The sequence below is a fragment of the Salvelinus fontinalis genome, unplaced genomic scaffold (assembly GCF_029448725.1).
Source record: "Salvelinus fontinalis isolate EN_2023a unplaced genomic scaffold, ASM2944872v1 scaffold_0077, whole genome shotgun sequence".
Lineage (NCBI taxonomy): Eukaryota > Metazoa > Chordata > Actinopteri > Salmoniformes > Salmonidae > Salvelinus > Salvelinus fontinalis.
Genome location: NW_026600286.1, coordinates 130,734 through 151,154, shown reverse-complemented (window position 1 = coordinate 151,154; position 20,421 = coordinate 130,734). Strand labels below are relative to the sequence as shown.

The 20,421-nt window shown below is 48.5% G+C and overlaps 1 protein-coding gene across 2 annotated transcripts in view; it reads left to right on the top strand.

The window, feature by feature from the left end:
- The first annotated feature begins 1,543 nt into the window (after positions 1–1,543).
- Positions 1,544–20,421, top strand: part of trit1 (tRNA isopentenyltransferase 1) — a 63,699-nt gene continuing 44,821 nt past the window's right edge. For both annotated transcript variants that reach the window (XM_055911656.1, XM_055911655.1), the window contains exon 1: positions 1,544–1,772. In XM_055911656.1, the coding sequence (XP_055767631.1) occupies positions 1,614–1,772 (159 nt within the window). In that variant the 5' untranslated portion in view covers positions 1,544–1,613. The remainder of the gene's footprint in view (positions 1,773–20,421) is intronic.

Here is a 20,421-nt window from a genome sequence, read left to right as displayed (position 1 = left end):
ACTCTATGGGCCCTGGTCCAAAAATATTGTACTATGTAGGGAATAGGGAGCCATAGGAGATGGGTGTTACAGACTTGATGGTGTATTTTTAATATAACCTACTCAATGGCCTGTCATCATCCTTGTTAACTAGAGAGAGAGATAGATCTCAGGATTACCTCGGTAGGGGTGCTGATCTAGGATCAGTTTTGGCATATAGATAACAAAATAATAAGATTAGAAATGGACAGATCCTAGATCAGCACACAGTTAGAGGTTTCAGATTGGGTGGCAACTTGTTATTACTATTTTTTTTTGGCAGTGTGGTTTCAGAAGGTGAGCTGCTACTAATGTCAACCCCCGAAAGCTTGGATTACTCCCTCTGCCTCCCGTAGAGAGAGGGCGAGCGTAAAGAGGAACAACGGAGAGGGTGAGATAGTAAGGGAAAGAGCAGTTTGGAAGAGAGCGAGTAGGAAGGGAGAGCAAAACTAGAGTATCTCTTCACTTTCACTACTTTCTCCATCTGTTCTTTCAGCACATACCACCACCACCACCACCACCACCAGTAGCCTGTATTTCTCTCTTTTGTAACGCAAGGTCTACTAGCGCCACCTCAGGATTGGCTGTAGCCCATTGGAGTTTTGATTTGATTTGTCACTGGTCTCTGTGCGTTAGACACAGTCATTTTTTGGCAGTGGGCCATAATACGCTGCACTCTGGGAATTCTAATATGATGGCAGGCAGCCTTGTCTCAAGCACTTTGTTTTCAGTACCTCAAGCCTATATGTACAGGGAGAATCAGACAAATGTAATAAATTCAAAACATCACCTCAGTCTCTTTTCTTTTTGTCTAGCCTGTTTTCCTGTTCATATATGCTGACAATGACAATATCACAGGAATGTTCAGGAATCATTCATACAACAGGAAGTTGGTGGCATCTTAATTGGGGAGCACATGCTCAGACTTGTGGGAAGCCCTCTTTTTCCCTGCTAGTGTTTTCCTGAAGTAAGCTTAACTGTTAGTAGGGCACTAGGCCTACTGCTTCACTTTGCAGGGTTGAGGGGCAAACAAGCTATTTTCAGAGGAGAGGTGTGTCCTTGTACTTTAAAATCAACACCTGTGTGAGTAAGTGTGAAAACTACTCCCACTCTTCAATGGCCGTCTCCATGGAAATATCTCGGGCTCATTGCCATAGCAACAAGTATCTAAAGTTACTATGGCTCTACTCCCCCCAGTTTCTATAGTAACCGTTACAAGATCGATTTGCAGGGAGAAGCCATCCTCTTTTAATAAAGTAAATCAAGAACAGAAAATACAGCCTATTATTATTGGTATATAAACGGCACTACAATGATAAAAATGTAGTGGTGTCTTTGTCCACATAACAGCCTAATGTGTTTTTTGGATGCAGGCTTTTATAAACAAGTTTACATTTCGGTGAGATACATATTTAGGTCAGTGTACAATTTTTCTATTGTATTTTGGACCAAAATACCTTTCGTCTTCACTCGGGTTTTTATCAACGCTGGTGCCATGGAAACCTCTTGTCGTTGCCTAGTTACAGAGCCCGCCTCATATCCGGTCTCAGTTCGTTGGCGCGTGGCTGATCAGCTGGGAACGACGGTAAAGCAACATGGCGGCGCCCGTGCGAGGCTTGCAGTGTGCTCTGAAAAAAAGTATTGTACCACCGTTAGTCGTGATTTTAGGAGCAACCGGTACAGGGAAGTCTAAACTGGCGATTGAAATTGGGAAACGACGTCAGGGAGAGATAATCAGTGCCGATTCCATGCAGGTAAGAGGACACAAGCGCCATGATGTGACATACTGTTTGTAGGACTCAAATATAGGGCATTTGGAGAGAACGAGGTTTATGTCAAGTTAACGGCTGTTATCAGATTTCGGGCGTATTTTCATAACTGACTTACCTTATAAATGCTGCCAATTCGCTGTCCAACGTGTTCTTGGTTTGCGTGTTTCTGAAGCTAACATTAGTTAGCAACCGTCGAAGTTCAGTACCCAACCTACTGTGGGTATTTTGCCTGAATTCACTTGGGTGTCTATATAGCTAGGTGCTGTATCTGAGTGAGAATGGGACGGATATCACGCCTCAATCCCACTGATCGTATCTTTGCAATTTGGGACACCAGAAGTAGGTTAATTTCCAATGGGACGCTGCGTTTTCCTTGCAGTGTAGCAGAGGCAGTGTGGTCCATACGTTGGATTTATTGAACAGAAGGTGAACGTTGAATTCATCCAATTGATACTGTTTATTATTTTGTGCAATTTCGTTATCGGTATGATCGTTTGGTTGCTGTTGCAGGGACGCATGCTCATGGGAGGAGAGACCCAGTTCCCAATCTCACCCAACCTCGCCCCCCCTCCAATTTGCCCTCTTGACTAGCCAGCAGATTCCAATAGAGTACCACTGTACGAGTCATAATACCTATAAACCTAGAGGTCAAACGGGTAAATGTGAAAATATATAATATTCGCCTTTATTTACCCCCCCCCCCCCCAAATGAACCGCTAATATGGCTAACATAAAGAACTACAAATGCCATGATGATCTATCTGGCCGTGACTCCCAAATCGAGGCAAAGGTAAGAATCTCTGGATTAATTTATAATGTTAGCTAAATGTAGTAATGAATACATAGGCTACATTTATTTAAAATGAAATTCTGTGAACTGTCTTGGGCGAGTTTTAACTTGACACAACTGTTAGCGAAGGTATTATTTTTTTTTAAACATTTTTATTTCACCTTTATTTAACCAGGTAGGCCAGTCGAAAACTTGTTCTTATTTACAACTGCAACCTGGCCAAGATAAAGCAAAGCAGTGTGACAGAAACAACAACACAGAGTTACACATGGAATAAACAAGCGTACAGTCAATAACACAATATAAAAAGTCTATATACAGTGTGTTCAAATGGTGTGAGGAGGTAAGGAAATAAATAGGCCATAGTAGTGAAGTAATTAAAATTTAGCAAATTAACACTGGAGTGATAGATGAGGAGATGATGATGTGCAAGTAGAAATACTGCTGTGCAAAAGAGCAAAAAAGTAAATAAAAAAACAATATGGGGATGAGGTTGATTGAATGGGCTATTTACAGATGGGCTGTGTACAGCTTCAGCGATCGGTAAGCTGCTCAGATAGCTGATGCTTAAAGTTAGTGAGGGAGATGTCTCCAACTTAAGCAATTAATTTTTTTTGCAATTCGTTCCAGTCACTGGCAGCAGAGAACTGTAAGGAAAGGCGGCCAAAGCAGGTGTTTGCTTTGGGGATGACCAGTGAAATATACTTGCTGGAGCGTGTGCTATGGGTGGGTGTTGCTATGGTGACCAGTGAGCTGAGATAAGGCAGAGCTTTACTGAGCAAAGACTAATAGATGACCTGGTGCCAGTGGGTCTGGCGACGAATATGTAGCGAGGGCCAGCCGACGAGAGCATACAGGTTGCAGTGGGTGGGTGGTATATAGGGCTTCGGTGACAAAACGGATGGCACTGTGATAGATTACATCCAGTTTGCTCAGTACAGTGTTGGAGGCTATTTTGTAAATGACATCGCTGAAGTCAAGGATCGGTAGGATAGTCAGTTTTATGAGGGTGTTTTTGGCAGCGTGAGTGAAGGAGGCTATGTTGCGAAATAGGAAGCCAATTCTAGATTTAACTTTGGATTGGAGATGCTTAATGTGAGTCTGAAAGGAGAGTTTACAGTCTAGCCAGACACCTAGGTATTTGTAGTTGTCCACATTTTCTAAGTCGGAAACGTCCAGAGTAGTGATGCTAGGCGGGTGGGTGCGGGCAGCAATCGGTTGAAAAGCATGCATTTAGTTTTGCTAGCGTTTTAAGAGCAGTTGGAGGCCACGGAACGAGTGTTGTGTGGCGTTGAAGCTCGTTTGGAGGTTTAAGACAGTGTCCAAAGAAGGGCCAGATGTATACAGAATGGTGTCATCTATGTAGAGGTGGATCAGGGAATCACCCGCATTAAGAGCGACATCATTTACATTTACATTACATTTAAGTCATTTAGCAGACACTCTTATCCAGAGGGACTTACAAATTGGATATATATATATTTAACCAGGCAAGTCTGTTAAGAACAAATTCTTATTTTCAATGACGGCCTAGGGACAGTGGGTTAACTGCCTTGTTCAGGGGCAGAACGACAGATTTTTACCTTGTCAGCTCGGGCATTCGAACTTGCAACCTTTCGGTTACTAGTCCAACGCTCTAACCACTAGGCTACCTGCCACCCCATCATCATTGACATCATTGATATATACAGAGAAAAGAGTCGGCCCGAGAATTGAACTATGTGGCTCCCCCATAGAGACTGCCAGAGGTCCGGACAACAGGCCCTCCAATTTGACACACTTAACTCTATCTGAAAAGTAGTTGGTGAACCAGGCGACGCAGTCATTTGAGAAACCAAGGCTATTGAGTCTGCCGATAAGAATGCGGTGATTGACAGAGTCGAAAGCCTTGGCCAGGTCGATGAAGACGGCTGCACAGTACTGTTTTTTTTTATCGAAGGCGGTTATGATATCGTTTGGTACCTTGAGCGTGACTGAGGTGAACCCGTGACCAGCTCGAAAACCGGATTGCGCAGTTGAGAATGTACGGTGGGATTCGAAATGGTCCGTGATCTGTTTGTTAACTTGGCTTTCGAAGACTTTAGAAAGGCAGGGAAGAATGTATATAGGTCTGTAACAGTTTGGATCTAGAGTATCACCCCCTTTGAAGAGGGGGATGACCGCGGCAGCTTTCAAATCTTTAGGGATCTTGGACGATACGAGAGGTTGAACAGACTGGTAATAGGGGTTGCAACAATGGCGGCAGATAATTTTAGAAAGAGGGTCCAGATTGTCTAGCCCAGCTGATTTGTACGGGACCAGGTTTTGCAGTTCTTTCAGAACATCTGCTATCTGGATTTGGGTGAAGGAGAAGCTGGGGAGGCTTGGGCAAGTAGCTGCGGGGGAGGCGGAGCTGTTAGCCGGGGTTGGGGTAGCCAGGAGGAAAGCATGGCCAGCCGTAGAGAAATGCTTATTGAAATTCTCGATTATGAGCATGAGAGGAAAAGGTTATCTGAAAAGAAAAAGAAACATTTCAATGTCAATGTATCAGTTCTGGATCAAATGCGGAGTATTTTACCGACCCATATCTCACGTCCGGCTCCACAGTGTCGTAATGTAACCATGATTACGTTCCGTCCCCAGTACAGCTTAGCGTTAACAAGCGTAACAGTGGGGTCAGAATCTTCTGGCTACCCTCTTGAAGCACCACTACCCTCTCTCTCATTCTCCCTGTGATTGAGATGTAGCGTTGTAGCCCCCCCACCCCCCCACCCCTTTTTCCTCGAGCCCCCCCTGTCAGTGTGTGACCCAGACTCTCACCAGCCACCTTCTATGTGACCCCCGGTTACCACGGCAACAGAGCCTGAGAACTCTGGGTGGGCGGATTAGAGGGCGGTGTGTGTCTGTGTGAAAGCGGTGTAGAGTGCGTGGGAGTTTTGTTGTCGTGTCACACACACACACACACACACACAACAGTTTGTGTTTTGTATGAGGAGGTTTTGTGCTGTATACATGTTGAGATGTAGATTCCTGGGAGTTTCTCATTTGGTTTCTGATCAATCTCTGTCATCTCAACAAGCATCAATAGAGGACGGATGGTTTAAAATAAATCATTCTATATATTTTACCTTATTATTTAGCTAGGCAAGTCAGTTAAGAACAAATTCCTATTTTACAATGACGGCCTACCGTCATAGATCCAAACCCGGATTTATGCAAAAGAACAGAAACGTGCTGCTGAAAAGCAGCGCCACAGACGTGGGGTAGAGGAGACGAGCGGCGCCGCAGACGTGGAGGGGACGAGCGGCGCCGCAGACGTGGGGGGGACGAGCGGCGCCGCAGACGTGGGGGGGACGAGCGGCGCCGCAGACGTGGGGGGGGACGAGCGGCGCCGCAGACGTGGGGGGGACGAGCGGCGCCGCAGACGTGGGGGGGACGAGCGGCGCCGCAGACGTGGGGGGGACGAGCGGCGCCGCAGACGTGGGGGGGACGAGCGGCGCCGCAGACGTGGGGGGGACGAGCGGCGCCGCAGACGTGGGGGGGACGAGCGGCGCCGCAGACGTGGGGGGGACGAGCGGCGCCGCAGACGTGGGGGGGACGAGCGGCGCCGCAGACGTGGGGGGGACGAGCGGCGCCGCAGACGTGGGGGGGACGAGCGGCGCCGCAGACGTGGGGGGGACGAGCGGCGCCGCAGACGTGGGGGGGACGAGCGGCGCCGCAGACGTGGGGGGGACGAGCGGCGCCGCAGACGTGGGGGGGACGAGCGGCGCCGCAGACGTGGGGGGGACGAGCGGCGCCGCAGACGTGGGGGGGACGAGCGGCGCCGCAGACGTGGGGGGGACGAGCGGCGCCGCAGACGTGGGGGGGACGAGCGGCGCCGCAGACGTGGGGGGGACGAGCGGCGCCGCAGACGTGGGGGAGAGACGGGGAGATTCTGTATTGTGATTGCTCACCATATGTCTGCTGCAAAGGGACAAGAGAGAGAGACATGGTCTTGATCAGTCGTGGAAATGAAATAATGAGAACAACATGGCTCCCTATTTACAAAGAAGATGCAGGCAGCCTAGTGGTTAGAGTGTTGGGCCAGTAACCAGCAGGCAGCCTAGTGGTTAGAGTGGAGGGGCGGCATGCAGCCTAGTGGTTAGAGTGGAGGGGCGGCAGGCAGCCTAGTGGTTAGAGTGGAGGGGCGGCAGGCAGCCTAGTGGTTAGAGTGGAGGGGCGGCAGGCAGCCTAGTGGTTAGAGTGGAGGGGCGGCAGGCAGCCTAGTGGTTAGAGTGGAGGGGCGGCAGGCAGCCTAGTGGTTAGAGTGGAGGGGCGGCAGGCAGCCTAGTGGTTAGAGTGGAGGGGCGGCAGGCAGCCTAGTGGTTAGAGTGGAGGGGCGGCAGGCAGCCTAGTGGTTAGAGTGGAGGGGCGGCAGGTAGCCTAGTGATTAGAGTGTTGGGCCAGTAACCAGCAGGTAGCCTAGTGGTTAGAGTGTTGGGCCAGTAACCAGCAGGTAGCCTAGTGGTTAGAGCGTTGGGCCAGTAACCAGCAGGCAGCCTAGTGGTTAGAACGTTGGGCCAGTAACCAGCAGGTAGCCTAGTGGTTAGAGCGTTGGGCCAGTAACCAGCAGGTAGCCTAGTGGTTAGAGCGTTGGGCCAGTAACCAGCAGGCAGCCTAGTGGTTAGAGTGGAGGGGCAGCAGGCTGGGCCAGTAACCAGCAGGTAGCCTAGTGGTTAGAGCGTTGGGCCAGTAACCAGCAGGCAGCCTAGTGGTTAGAGCGTTGGGCCAGTAACCAGCAGGCAGCCTAGTGGTTAGAGCGTTGGGCCAGTAACCAGCAGGTAGCCTAGTGGTTAGAGTGTTGGGCCAGTAACCAGCAGGCAGCCTAGTGGTTAGAGTGGAGGGGCAGCAGGCTGGGCCAGTAACCAGCAGGTAGCCTAGTGGTTAGAGTGTTGGACTAGTAACCAGCTGGTAACCTAGTGGTTAGAGTGTTGGACTAGTAACCAGCTGGTAACCTAGTGGTTAGAGTGTTGGACTAGTAACCAGCAGGTATCCTAGTGGTTAGAGCGTTGGACTAGTAACCAGCAGGTAGCCTAGTGGTTAGAGCGTTGGACTAGTAACCAGCATTCAGCCTAGTGGTTAGAGCGTTGGACTAGTAACCAGCAGGTAGTCTAGTGGTTAGAGCGTTGGACTAGTAACCAGCAGGCAGCCTAGTGGTTAGAGCGTTGGACTAGTAACCAGCAGGCAGCCTAGTGGTTAGTGTTGGACTAGTAACCAGCAGGTAGTCTAGTGGTTAGAGTGTTGGATTAGTAACCAGCAGGCAGCCTAGTGGTTAGAGTGTTGGACTAGTAACCAGCAGGCAGCCTAGTGATTAGAGTGTTGGACTAGTAACCAGCAGGTAGCCTAGTGGTTAGAGTGTTGGACTAGTAACCAGCAGGTAGCCTAGTGGTTAGAGCGTTGGACCAGTAACCAGCAGGTAGCCTAGTGGTTAGAGCGTTGGGCCAGTATCCAGCAGGTAGCCTAGTGGTTAGAGCGTTGGGCCAGTAACCAGCAGGTAGCCTAGTGGTTAGAGTGTTGGACTAGTAACCAGCAGGTAGCCTAGTGGTTAGAGCGTTGGACTAGTAACCAGCAGGTAGCCTAGTGGTTAGAGTGTTGGACTAGTAACCAGCAGGTATCCTAGTGGTTAGAGTGTTGGACTAGTAACCAGCAGGTAGCCTAGTGGTTAGAGTGTTGGACTAGTAACCAGCAGGTATCCTAGTGGTTAGAGTGTTGGACTAGTAACCAGCAGGTAGCCTAGTGGTTAGAGTGTTGGACTAGTAACCAGCAGGCAGCCTAGTGGTTAGAGTGTTGGACTAGTAACCAGCAGGTAGCCTAGTGGTTAGAGTGTTGGACTAGTAACCAGCAGGTATCCTAGTGGTTAGAGTGTTGGACTAGTAACCAGCATTCAGCCTAGTGGTTAGAGTGTTGGACTAGTAACCAGCAGGTAGCCTAGTGGTTAGAGCGTTGGACTAGTAACCAGCAGGTAGTCTAGTGGTTAGAGCGTTGGACTAGTAACCAGCAGGCAGCCTAGTGGTTAGAGCGTTGGACTAGTAACCAGCAGGCAGCCTAGTGGTTAGTGTTGGACTAGTAACCAGCAGGAAGTCTAGTGGTTAGAGTGTTGGATTAGTAACCAGCAGGTAGTCTAGTGGTTAGAGTGTTGGATTAGTAACCAGCAGGCAGCCTAGTGGTTAGAGTGTTGGACTAGTAACCAGCAGGTAGTTTAGTGGTTAGAGTGTTGGACTAGTAACCAGCAGGTAGCCTAGTGGTTAGAGCGTTGGACTAGTAACCAGCAGGTAGCCTAGTGGTTAGAGTGTTGGACCAGTAACCAGCAGCTAGCCTAGTGGTTAGAGTGTTAGGCCAGTAACCAGCAGGTAGCCTAGTGGTTAGAGCGTTGGACTAGTAACCAGCAGGTAGCCTAGTGGTTAGAGTGTTGGACCAGTAACCAGCAGCTAGCCTAGTGGTTAGAGTGTTAGGCCAGTAACCAGCAGGTAGCCTAGTGGTTAGAGCGTTGGACTAGTAACCAGCATTCAGCCTAGTGGTTAGAGCGTTGGACTAGTAACCAGCAGGCAGCCTAGTGGTTAGAGTGTTGGACTAGTAACCAGCAGGCAGCCTAGTGGTTAGAGTGTTGGACTAGTAACCAGCAGGTATCCTAGTGGTTAGAGTGTTGGGCCAGTAACCAGCAGGTAGCCTAGTGGTATCCAAGATTGAATCTCTGAGTTGACAAGGGAAACACCTGAACAAGGCAGTTAACCCACTGTTCCTAGACCAGTTAACCCACTGTTCCTAGACCAGTTAACCCACTGTTCCTAGACCAGTTAACCCACTGTTCCTAGACCAGTTAACCCACTGTTCCTAGACCAGTTAACCCACTGTTCCTAGACCAGTTAACCCACTGTTCCTAGACCAGTTAACCCACTGTTGCTAGACCCACTGTTCCCGGGCCGTCATTGTAAAATAAAAATGTGTTCTTAATTAACTGACTTACCTCGTTAAATAAAGGTTACATAAAAAAAAACTAGCTATTAAGTTTTGGTACAAGTACAGCCAGCTAGCACAAAAAAAGTATTTTGTGACATTGTCAAAAAGATACGATGTATCGCCAAAAAATAATATCCCGATAAATAACTATATTGTTTACTGGTCCCATCACTAGTCACAGCCCTGATAACCTCTAGGACCTCCATCACTAGCCACAGCCCTGATAACCTCTAGGACCTCCATCACTAGCCACAGCCCTGATAACCTCTAGGACCTCCATCACTAGCCACAGCCCTGATAACCTCTAGGACCTCCATCACTAGCCACAGCCCTGATGACCTCCATCACTAGCCACAGCCCTGATAACCTCTAGGACCCCCATCACTAGCCACAGCCCTGATAACCTCTAGGACCTCCATCACTAGCCACAGCCCTGATAACCTCTAGGACCTCCATCACTAGCCACAGCCCTGATAACCTCTAGGACCTCCATCACTAGCCACAGCCCTGATGACCTCTAGGACCTCCATCACTAGCCACAGCCCTGATGACCTCTAGGACCTCCATCACTAGTCACAGCCCCGATAACCTCTAGGACCTCCATCACTAGCCACAGCCCTGATGACCTCTAGGACCTCCATCACTAGCCACAGCCCCGATAACCTCTAGGACCTCCATCACTAGCCACAGCCCCGATGACCTCTAGGACCTCCATCACTAGCCACAGCCCCGATGACCTCTAGGACCTCCATCACTAGCCACAGCCCCGATGACCTCTAGGACCTCCATCACTAGCCACAGCCCCGATGACCTCTAGGACCTCCATCACTAGCCACAGCCCCGATAACCTCTAGGACCTCCATCACTAGCCACAGCCCCGATAACCTTTAGGACCTCCATCACTAGCCACAGCCCCGATAACCTCTAGGACCTCCATCACTAGCCACAGCCCCGATAACCTCTAGGACCTCCATCACTAGCCACAGCCCTGATAACCTCTAGGACCTCCATCACTAGCCACAGCCCTGATAACCTCTAGGACCTCCATCACTAGCCACAGCCCTGATAACCTCTAGGACCTCCATCACTAGCCACAGCCCTGATAACCTCTAGGACCTCCATCACTAGCCACAGCCCTGATAACCTCTAGGACCTCCATCACTAGCCACAGCCCTGATAACCTCTAGGACCTCCATCACTAGCCACAGCCCTGATAACCTCTAGGACCTCCATCACTAGCCACAGCCCTGATAACCTCTAGGACCTCCATCACTAGCCACAGCCCTGATGACCTCTAGGACCTCCATCACTAGCCACAGCCCTGATGACCTCTAGGACCTCCATCACTAGCCACAGCCCTGATGACCTCTAGGACCTCCATCACTAGCCACAGCCCTGATAAACTCTAGGACCTCCATCACTAGCCACAGCCCTGATAACCTCTAGGACCTCCATCACTAGCCACAGCCCTGATGACCTCTAGGACCTCCATCACTAGTCACAGCCCTGATGACCTCTAGGACCTCCATCACTAGCCACAGCCCTGATGACCTCTAGGACCTCCATCACTAGCCACAGCCCTGATGACCTCTAGGACCTCCATCACTAGCCACAGCCCTGATGACCTCTAGGACCTCCATCACTAGCCACAGCCCTGATGACCTCTAGGACCTCCATCACTAGCCACAGCCCTGATGACCTCTAGGACCTCCATCACTAGCCACAGCCCTGATGACCTCTAGGACCTCCATCACTAGCCACAGCCCTGATGACCTCTAGGACCTCCATCACTAGCCACAGCCCTGATGACCTCCATCACTAGCCACAGCCCTGATGACCTCCATCACTAGCCACAGCCCTGATAACCTCTAGGACTTCCATCACTAGCCACAGCCCTGATAACCTCTAGGACCTCCATCACTAGCCACAGCCCTGATGACCTCCATCACTAGCCACAGCCCTGATAACCTCTAGGACTTCCATCACTAGCCACAGCCCTGATAACCTCTAGGACCTCCATCACTAGTCACAGCCCTGATGACCTCTAGGACTTCCATCACTAGCCACAGCCCTGATAACCTCTAGGACTTCCATCACTAGCCACAGCCCTGATAACCTCTAGGACTTCCATCACTAGCCACAGCCCTGATGACCTCTAGGACCTGAACTATTGCGTTAATCTGGACTTGATGACCTTTACTCAGTCTTTATACACCTTCACTCATTAATGCAGCGGGTCTTCTATTTCTCTCCTACACACACACACTCTTTCACTCACTCACTCACTCACTCACTCACTCACTCACTCACTCACTCACTCACTCACTCACTCACACACACACACATGCTCCTTTTGTCCTTGAGAATGTGTTGGTCCGTAGGGAGTTGTCAGTGTTCCAGCAGCTGAGGTCACCTGGTACAGCTAACTGGGTTACTGTAATCGCTGGGTTACTGTAATCGCTGGGTTACTGTAATCGCTGGGTTACTGTAATCGCTGGGTTACTGTAATCGCTGGGCCAGTGGCAGGAAGCAGGCTGGCCCGGTGGCAGGGAGCAGGCTGCGGCTGGCCCAGTGGCAGGGAACAGGCTGCGGCTGGCCCAGTGGCAGGAAGCAGGCTGCGGCTGGCCCAGTGGCAGGAAGCAGGCTGGCCCGGTGGCAGGGAGCAGGGAGCAGGCTGCGGCTGGCCCGGTGGCAGGGAGCAGGCTGCGGCTGGCCCGGTGGCAGGGAGCAGGCTGCGGCTGGCCCGGTGGCAGGGAGCAGGCTGCGGCTGGCCCGGTGGCAGGGAGCAGGCTGCGGCTGGCCCGGTGGCAGGGAGCAGGCTGCGGCTGGCCCGGTGGCAGGGAGCAGGCTGCGGCTGGCCCGGTGGCAGGGAGCAGGCTGCGGCTGGCCCGGTGGCAGGGAGCAGGCTGCGGCTGGCCCGGTGGCAGGGAGCAGGCTGCGGCTGGCCCGGTGGCAGGGAGCAGGCTGCGGCTGGCCCGGTGGCAGGGAGCAGGCTGCGGCTGGCCCGGTGGCAGGGAGCAGGCTGCGGCTGGCCCGGTGGCAGGGAGCAGGCTGCGGCTGGCCCGGTGGCAGGGAGCAGGCTGGCCCGGTGGCAGGAAGCAGGCTGCGGCTGGCCCAGTGGCATGCCCTCTCTGTGTGTGTAGAGAGAATAGTCCTCGTACAGCAGAAACACACTGGCCTAGTTGCGGTCATGTGAGAGACAGGGTCTGTCTGTTTCTCCTTGGAAAAGAGGAAAAGAGAGACAGTCTAAGTAGAGAAGCCTGCTATTATGCCGAGCGACTTATTTAGCAACGCCTGGATCTGTCCTCTATCTAGGCCTAGCTGCCAGTGGGTGAATGGGTGTGTGTGTGTGTGTGTGTGAATGTGGGGGTGAATGGTTGTGTGTGTGAATGGGGGGGTGGATGGGATGTGTGAATGGTTGTGTGTGAGAATGGGGGGTGTGTGACTAGATGGAAGTTTCTATTGTTCCAAGGGGAGAATTGGTTCCCACAGTCAGCCACTTCCGTTGTCTCCCACAGGACCCAGTCTCTCCCCTGTCTCGCCCACGGGACCCAGTCTCTCCCCTGACTCTCCCACTGGACCCAGTCTCTCCCCTGTCTCTCCCACGGGACCCAGTCTCTCCCCTGTCTCTCCCACGGGACCCAGTCTCTCCCCTGTCTCTCCCACGGGACCCCCGACTCTGGAGTTCATTGAAAATGGAGCTGATATTATTCACTGATTATTAAACAGCCAGCTTTTCTCCCTATCAGACAATAATGCGTTGCTGTCTGTGTTTGTGTGTTCCCGTGTGTGTGCGTGCCATTGTATTATTAAGCAATAAGGCACGAGGGGGGTGTGGTATATGGCCAATATACCACAGCTTAGGGCTGTTCTTAAGCACGACGCAATACGGAGTGCCTGGACACAGCCCTTAGCCGTGGTATATTGGCCAATATACCACAAACCACCTGAGGTGCCTTATTGCTATTATAAACTGGTTACCAACGTAATTAGAAGAGTCACAATAAATGTTTTGTCATACCGGTGATATACGGTCTGATATACCACTGCTGTCAGCCAATCAGCATTCAGCGCTCGAACCACCCCATTGTATAATCTGTCTTGCAGTGTAGGCCTAGTTACGGCGCAGGAAGATATTACAACGGACTGGACCGTGGCGTTAGAAGACTACTAGAGACACAGACGCTGGTGGAACACGGTAGTCGTATGTTTCAGGAATTCACGTTTCAGTCAAATGAACGAGATGTGTCTGTGTGTCAGGGCTCACGTCGACATCACAACATGTATTATGTGCAGTAGACACATTGAAAGAGATTTTAAAACCGAATGAAATGTTATTCACCACATGCTTCATAAACAACCAGTGTAGTAGTCTAACAGTGATGATGCTTACTGACAGAGAGGAGGCTGGGGTTTCATGGTCCTGAAATGGTGAGGAGGGGAAGAGGAGGCTGGTGAGACTGGGGTTTCATGGTCCTGAAATGGTGAGGAAGAGGAGGCTGGTGAGACTGGGGTTTCATGGTCCTGAAATGGTGAGGAAGAGGAGGCTGGTGAGACTGGGGTTTCATGGTCCTGAAATGGTGAGGAAGAGGAGGCTGGTGAGACTGGGGTTTCATGGTTCTGAAATGGTGAGGAGGGGAAGAGGAGGCTGGTGAGACTGGGGTTTCATGGTCCTGAAATGGTGAGGAAGAGGAGGCTGGTGAGGCTGGTGAGACTGGGGTTTCATGGTCCTGAAATGGTGAGGAAGAGGAGGCTGGTGAGGCTGGTGAGACTGGGGTTTCATGGTCCTGAAATGGTGAGGAAGAGGAGGCTGGTGAGGCTGGTGAGACTGGGGTTTCATGGTCCTGAAATGGTGAGGAGGGGAAGAGGAGGCTGGTGAGACTGGGGTTTCATGGTTCTGAAATGGTGAGGAAGAGGAGGCTGGTGAGACTGGGGTTTCATGGTCCTGAAATGGTGAGGAAGAGGAGGCTGGTGAGACTGGGGTTTCATGGTCCTGAAATGGTGAGGAAGAGGAGGCTGGTGAGACTGGGGTTTCATGGTTCTGAAATGGTAAGGAGACTGGTGAGACTGGGGTTTCATGGTCCTGAAATGGTGAGGAGGCTGGTGAGACTGGGATTTCATGGTCCTGAAATGGTGAGGAAGAGGAGGCTGGTGAGACTGGGGTTTCATGGTTCTGAAATGGTGAGGAGGGGAAGAGGAGGCTGGTGAGACTGGGGTTTCATGGTTCTGAAATGGTGAGGAGGGGAAGAGGAGGCTGGTGAGACTGGGGTTTCATGGTCCTGAAATGGTGAGGAGGCTGGTGAGACTGGGGTTTCATGGTCCTGAAATGGTGAGGAAGAGGAGGCTGGTGAGACTGGGGTTTCATGGTCCTGAAATGGTGAGGAAGAGGAGGCTGGTGAGACTGGGGTTTCATGGTTCTGAAATGGTAAGGAGACTGGTGAGACTGGGGTTTCATGGTCCTGAAATGGTGAGGAGGCTGGTGAGACTGGGATTTCATGGTCCTGAAATGGTGAGGAAGAGGAGGCTGGTGAGACTGGGGTTTCATGGTTCTGAAATGGTGAGGCAGAGGAGGCTGGTGAGACTGGGGTTTCATGGTCCTGAAATGGTGAGGAAGAGGAGGCTGGTGAGACTGGGGTTTCATGGTTCTGAAATGGTGAGGAGACTGGTGAGACTGGGGTTTCATGGTTCTGAAATGGCGAGGAGACTGGTGAGACTGGGATTTCATTGTCCTGAAATGGTGAGGAGACTGGTGAGACTGGGGTTTCATGGTTCTGAAATGGCGAGGAGGCTGGTGAGACTGCGATTTCATGGTCCTGAAATGGTGAGGAAGAGGAGGCTGGTGAGACTGGGATTTCATGGTTCTGAAATGGTGAGGAAGAGGAGGCTGGTGAGACTGGGGTTTCATGGTTCTGAAATAGTGAGGAAGAGGAGGCTGGTGAGACTGGGGTTTCATGGTTCTGAAATGGTGAGGAAGAGGAGGCTGGTGAGACTGGGGTTTCATGGTTCTGAAATGGTGAGGAAGAGGAGGCTGGTGAGACTGGGGTTTCATGGTTCTGAAATGGTGAGGAAGAGGAGGCTGGTGAGACTGGGGTTTCATCGTTCTGAAATGGTGAGGAAGAGGAGGCTGGTGAGACTGGGGTTTCATCATTGTCCCTCTCTTCGCAGTAGGGGGTTCTCCCAAGGTGCCTGAGGCACAAGCTAGAAAGACAGAGCATCGTATTAGTGTGTGTGTGACCACCAACCCCTCAGGCATAACCGTGTGTGTGTGTGTGTGTGTGTGTGTGTGTGTGTGTGTGTGTGTGTGTGTGTGTGTGACCTCCAACCCCTCAGGCATAACCATGTGATTACTGTGTGTGTGTGGTCCATGGACTGTTAGTGACCCCACTATTGGTCAGGATAACGTGAAGGGAAACTTCTAGAATCTATTTGGGATGTTTCCCCAGTCTCCCTACATCATTATGAGGTGTTTCAGACGTACACAACCAGACTAGACTATTTGGGATGTTTCCCCAGTCTCCCTACATCATTATGAGGGATGAGGTGTTTCAGACGTACACAACCAGACTAGACTATTTGGGATGTTTCCCCAGTCTCCCTACATCATTATGAGGGATGAGGTGTTTCAGACGTACACAACCAGACTAGACTATTTGGGATGTTTCCCCAGTCTCCCTACATCATTATGAGGGATGAGGTGTTTCAGACGTACACAACCAGACTAGACTATTTGGGATGTTTCCCCAGTCTCCCTACATCATTATGAGGGATGAGGTGTTTCAGACGTACACAACCAGACTAGACTATTTGGGATGTTTCCCCAGTCTCCCTACATCATTATGAGGGATGAGGTGTTTCAGACGTACACAACCAGACTAGACTATTTGGGATGTTTCCCCAGTCTCCCTACATCATTATGAGGGATGAGGTGTTTCAGACGTACACAACCAGACTAGACTATTTGGGATGTTTCCCCAGTCTCCCTACATCATTATGAGGGATGAGGTGTTTCAGACGTACACAACCAGACTAGACTATTTGGGATGTTTCCCCAGTCTCCCTACATCATTATGAGGGATGAGGTGTTTCAGACGTACACAACCAGACTAGACTATTTGGGATGTTTCCCCAGTCTCCCTACATCATTATGAGGGATGAGGTGTTTCAGACGTACACAACCAGACTAGACTATTTGGGATGTTTCCCCAGTCTCCCTACATCATTATGAGGGATGAGGTGTTTCAGACGTACACAACCAGACTAGACTATTTGGGATGTTTCCCCAGTCTCCCTACATCATTATGAGGTGTTTCAGACGTACACAACCAGTCAAAATATTGGACACACCTACTCGTTCCAGGGTTTTTCTTTATTTCTACTATTTTCCACATTGTAGAATAATAGTGAAGACATCAAAACTATGAAATAACACATATGGAATCATGTAGTAACCAAAAAAGTGTTAAACAAATCAAAATATAGTTTATATTTTAGATTCTTCAAAGTAGCCACTCTTGGCATTCTCTCAACCAGCAGACATTTGACTTCAGATTCTAGTAGGTTGAGGCCGGGTGCTGCAGACTTTTCTAGTGCCCTCATCAATTCATTAATATATATGTTGAAGAGGGTGGGGCTCAAGCTTCATCCATGTCTCACCCCTCGGCCCTGAGTAAAGATTTTTTTTGTTGCCAATTTTAAACGCACACTTGTTATTTGATACAGTTTTACCCCCAACACCACTTTCCATCAATTTGAAAAGCAGACCCTCATGCCAAATTGAGTCGAAGGCTTTTTTGAAATCAACAAAGCTTGAGAAGACTTAGCCTTTGTTTTGGTTTGTTTGTTTGTCAGTTAGGGTGTGTAGGGTGAATACATGGTCTGTTGTACGGTAATTTGATAAAACGACAATTTGACATTTGCTCAGTACATTGTTTTCGCTGAGGAAATGTACAAGTCTGCTGTTAATGATAATGCAGAGGATTTCTCTAAGGTTGTCGTTGACGCATATCCCACGGTAGTTATTGGGGTCAAATTTGTCTCCACTTTTGTGGATTGGGGTGATCAGTCCATGGTTCCAAATATTAGGGAAGATGCCAGAGCTGAGGATGATGTTAAAGAGTTTAAGTATAGCCAATTGGAATTTGTGTTCCATATATTTGATCATTTCTTTTAGGATACCATCCACTAGAGGTCGACCGATCGATCGGCACGGTCGATTTTTAAGTTTTCATATCAATCGGTAATCGTCCTTTTTGGACGCAGATTACATTGCGTTCCACGAGGAAGCTGCGTGCCAGGCCTACCACCTGTTACGCGAGTGCAGCAAGGAGCCATGGTAAGTTGCTAGCTAGCATTAAACTTATCTTATAAAAAAACTATTGATCTTAACACAATCACTAGTTAACTACACAGTTGATGATATTCCTAGGTTATCTAGCTTGTCCTGAGTTGCATAAAATTATTGCAGTGCCTGGTAATTTATCATCGAATCACAGCCTACTTTGCCAAACGGGTGATTTAATAAAAACGCATTTGTGAAAAAAGCACTATCGTTGCACAAATGTACCTAACCATAAACATCAATGCCTTTCTTAAAATAAATACACAGAAGTATATTTTTTTTAAACATGCATATTTAGTTAAAGGAAATTCATGTTAGCAGGCAATATTAACTAGGGAAATTGTGTCACTTCTCTTGCGTTTTGTGCAAGCAGAGTCGGGGTATATGCAGCAGTTTGGGCCGCCTAGCTCGTCGCGAACTGTGTGAAGTCCATTTCTTCCTAACAAAGACCGTCATTAACTTGCCAGAATTTTACATAATTATGACATAACATTGAAGGTTGTGCAATGTAACAGCAATATCTAGACTTAGAGTCGCTACCTGTTCGATAAAATGTGGGACGGTTCTGTTTTTCACTGAAAGAATACACGTTTTGTTTTCGATATTATAGTTTCCAGATTTGACCATATTAATGACCTAAGGCTCGTATTTCGGTGTTTATTATAATTAAATCTATGATTTGATATCTAATAGAGCTGTCTGACTGAATGGTGGTAGGCAGCAGCAGGCTCGTAAGCATTCATTCAAACAGCACTTTCCTGCATTTGCCAGCAGCTCTTCCCAACGCTGTTCATGACTTCAAGCCTATCAACTCCCGAGATTAGACTGGCCTAATAGTGCCTATAATAACATCCAATAGTCAAAGGTATATGAAATACAAATGGTATAGAGAGAATAGAGAATATTGAAGACTCATGTTAAAAGGAACCACCAGCTTTCATATGTTCTCATGTTCTGAGCAAGGAACTTAAACGTTAGCTTTCTTACATGGCACATATTGCACTTTTACTTTCTTCTCCAACACTTTGTTTTTGCATTATTTAAACCAAATTGAACATGTTTCATTATTTATTTGAGGCTAAATAGATTTTATTGATGTATTATATTAAGTTAAAATAAGTGTTCATTGTTCATTCAATATTGCTGTAATTGTCATCTATTATTATATATATATGTGTGTGTGTGTTAAATAAATAAAAGAATTGGCCGATTTAATCGATTTCGGCTTTTTTTGGTCCTCCAATAATCGGTATCGGCGTTGAAAAATCATAATCGGTCGACCTCTAGTCCACACCACGGGTCTGTTTGGGTCGGAGGGTTTGTATTTTATCCTGTAGTTCATTTAATGTAATTGGAGAATCCAGTGGGTTCTGGTAGTCTTTAATAGTTGATTCCTAAGATTTGTAATGGGTCATGTTTGTTTTTGCTGTTTGTTATAAAGCCAAAAAGGTTGGAGAAGTGGTTTACCCATACATCTGCATTTTGGATAGATAATTCTTCGTGTTGTTTGTTTGTTTGTTTGTTTATTGTTTTACAATTTTCCCAGAAGTGGTTAGATTCTATGGGTTCTTCAATTACATTGAGCTGATTTCTGACGTGCTGTTCCTTCTTTTTCCGTAGTGTATTTCTGTATTGTTTTAGTGATTCACTATAGTGAAGGCGTAGACTCAGGTTTTCTGTATTGTTTTAGTGATTCACCATAGTGAAGGCGTAGACTCAGGTTTTCTGTATTGTTTTAGTGATTCACTATAGTGAAGGTGTAGACTCAGGTTTTCTGTATTGTTTTAGTGATTCACCATAGTGAAGGCGTAGACTCAGGTTTTCTGTATTGTTTTAGTGATTCACCATAGTGAAGGTGTAGACTCAGGTTTTCTGTATTGTTTTAGTGATTCACCATAGTGAAGGCGTAGACTCAGGTTTTCTGTATTGTTTTAGTGATTCACTATAGTGAAGGCGTAGACTCAGGTTTTCTGTATTGTTTTAGTGATTCACTATAGTGAAGGCGTAGACTCAGGTTTTCTGTATTGTTTTAGTGATTCACTATAGTGAAGGCGTAGACTCAGGTTTTCTGTATTGTTTTAGTGATTCACTATAGTGAAGGCGTAGACTCAGGTTTTCTGTATTGTTTTAGTGATTCACCATAGTGAAGGCGTAGACTCAGGTTTTCTGTATTGTTTTAGTGATTCACTATAGTGAAGGCGTAGACTCAGGTTTTCTGTATTGTTTTAGTGATTCACCATAGTGAAGGCGTAGGCTCAGGTTTTCTGGGTCTCTATATTTTTGTTTGGACAGGTTTCTCAATTTCTGTTTTAGGTTTTTGCGTTCTTTATCAAATCATGTGTCATTGTTGTTCATTTTCTTAGGTTGTCTGCTTGAAATAGTTAGATTTGATAGAGAAGTTGGAAGGTCAAATGTACTGTTGAGGCGTTCTACCGCCAAGTTTCCTCCTTCACTATTAGTTTAGTCCAGGAAGTTGTCTAAAAGGGATTGCATTTGTTGTGGTTCTAATTGTTTCTTGGTAGGTTTCT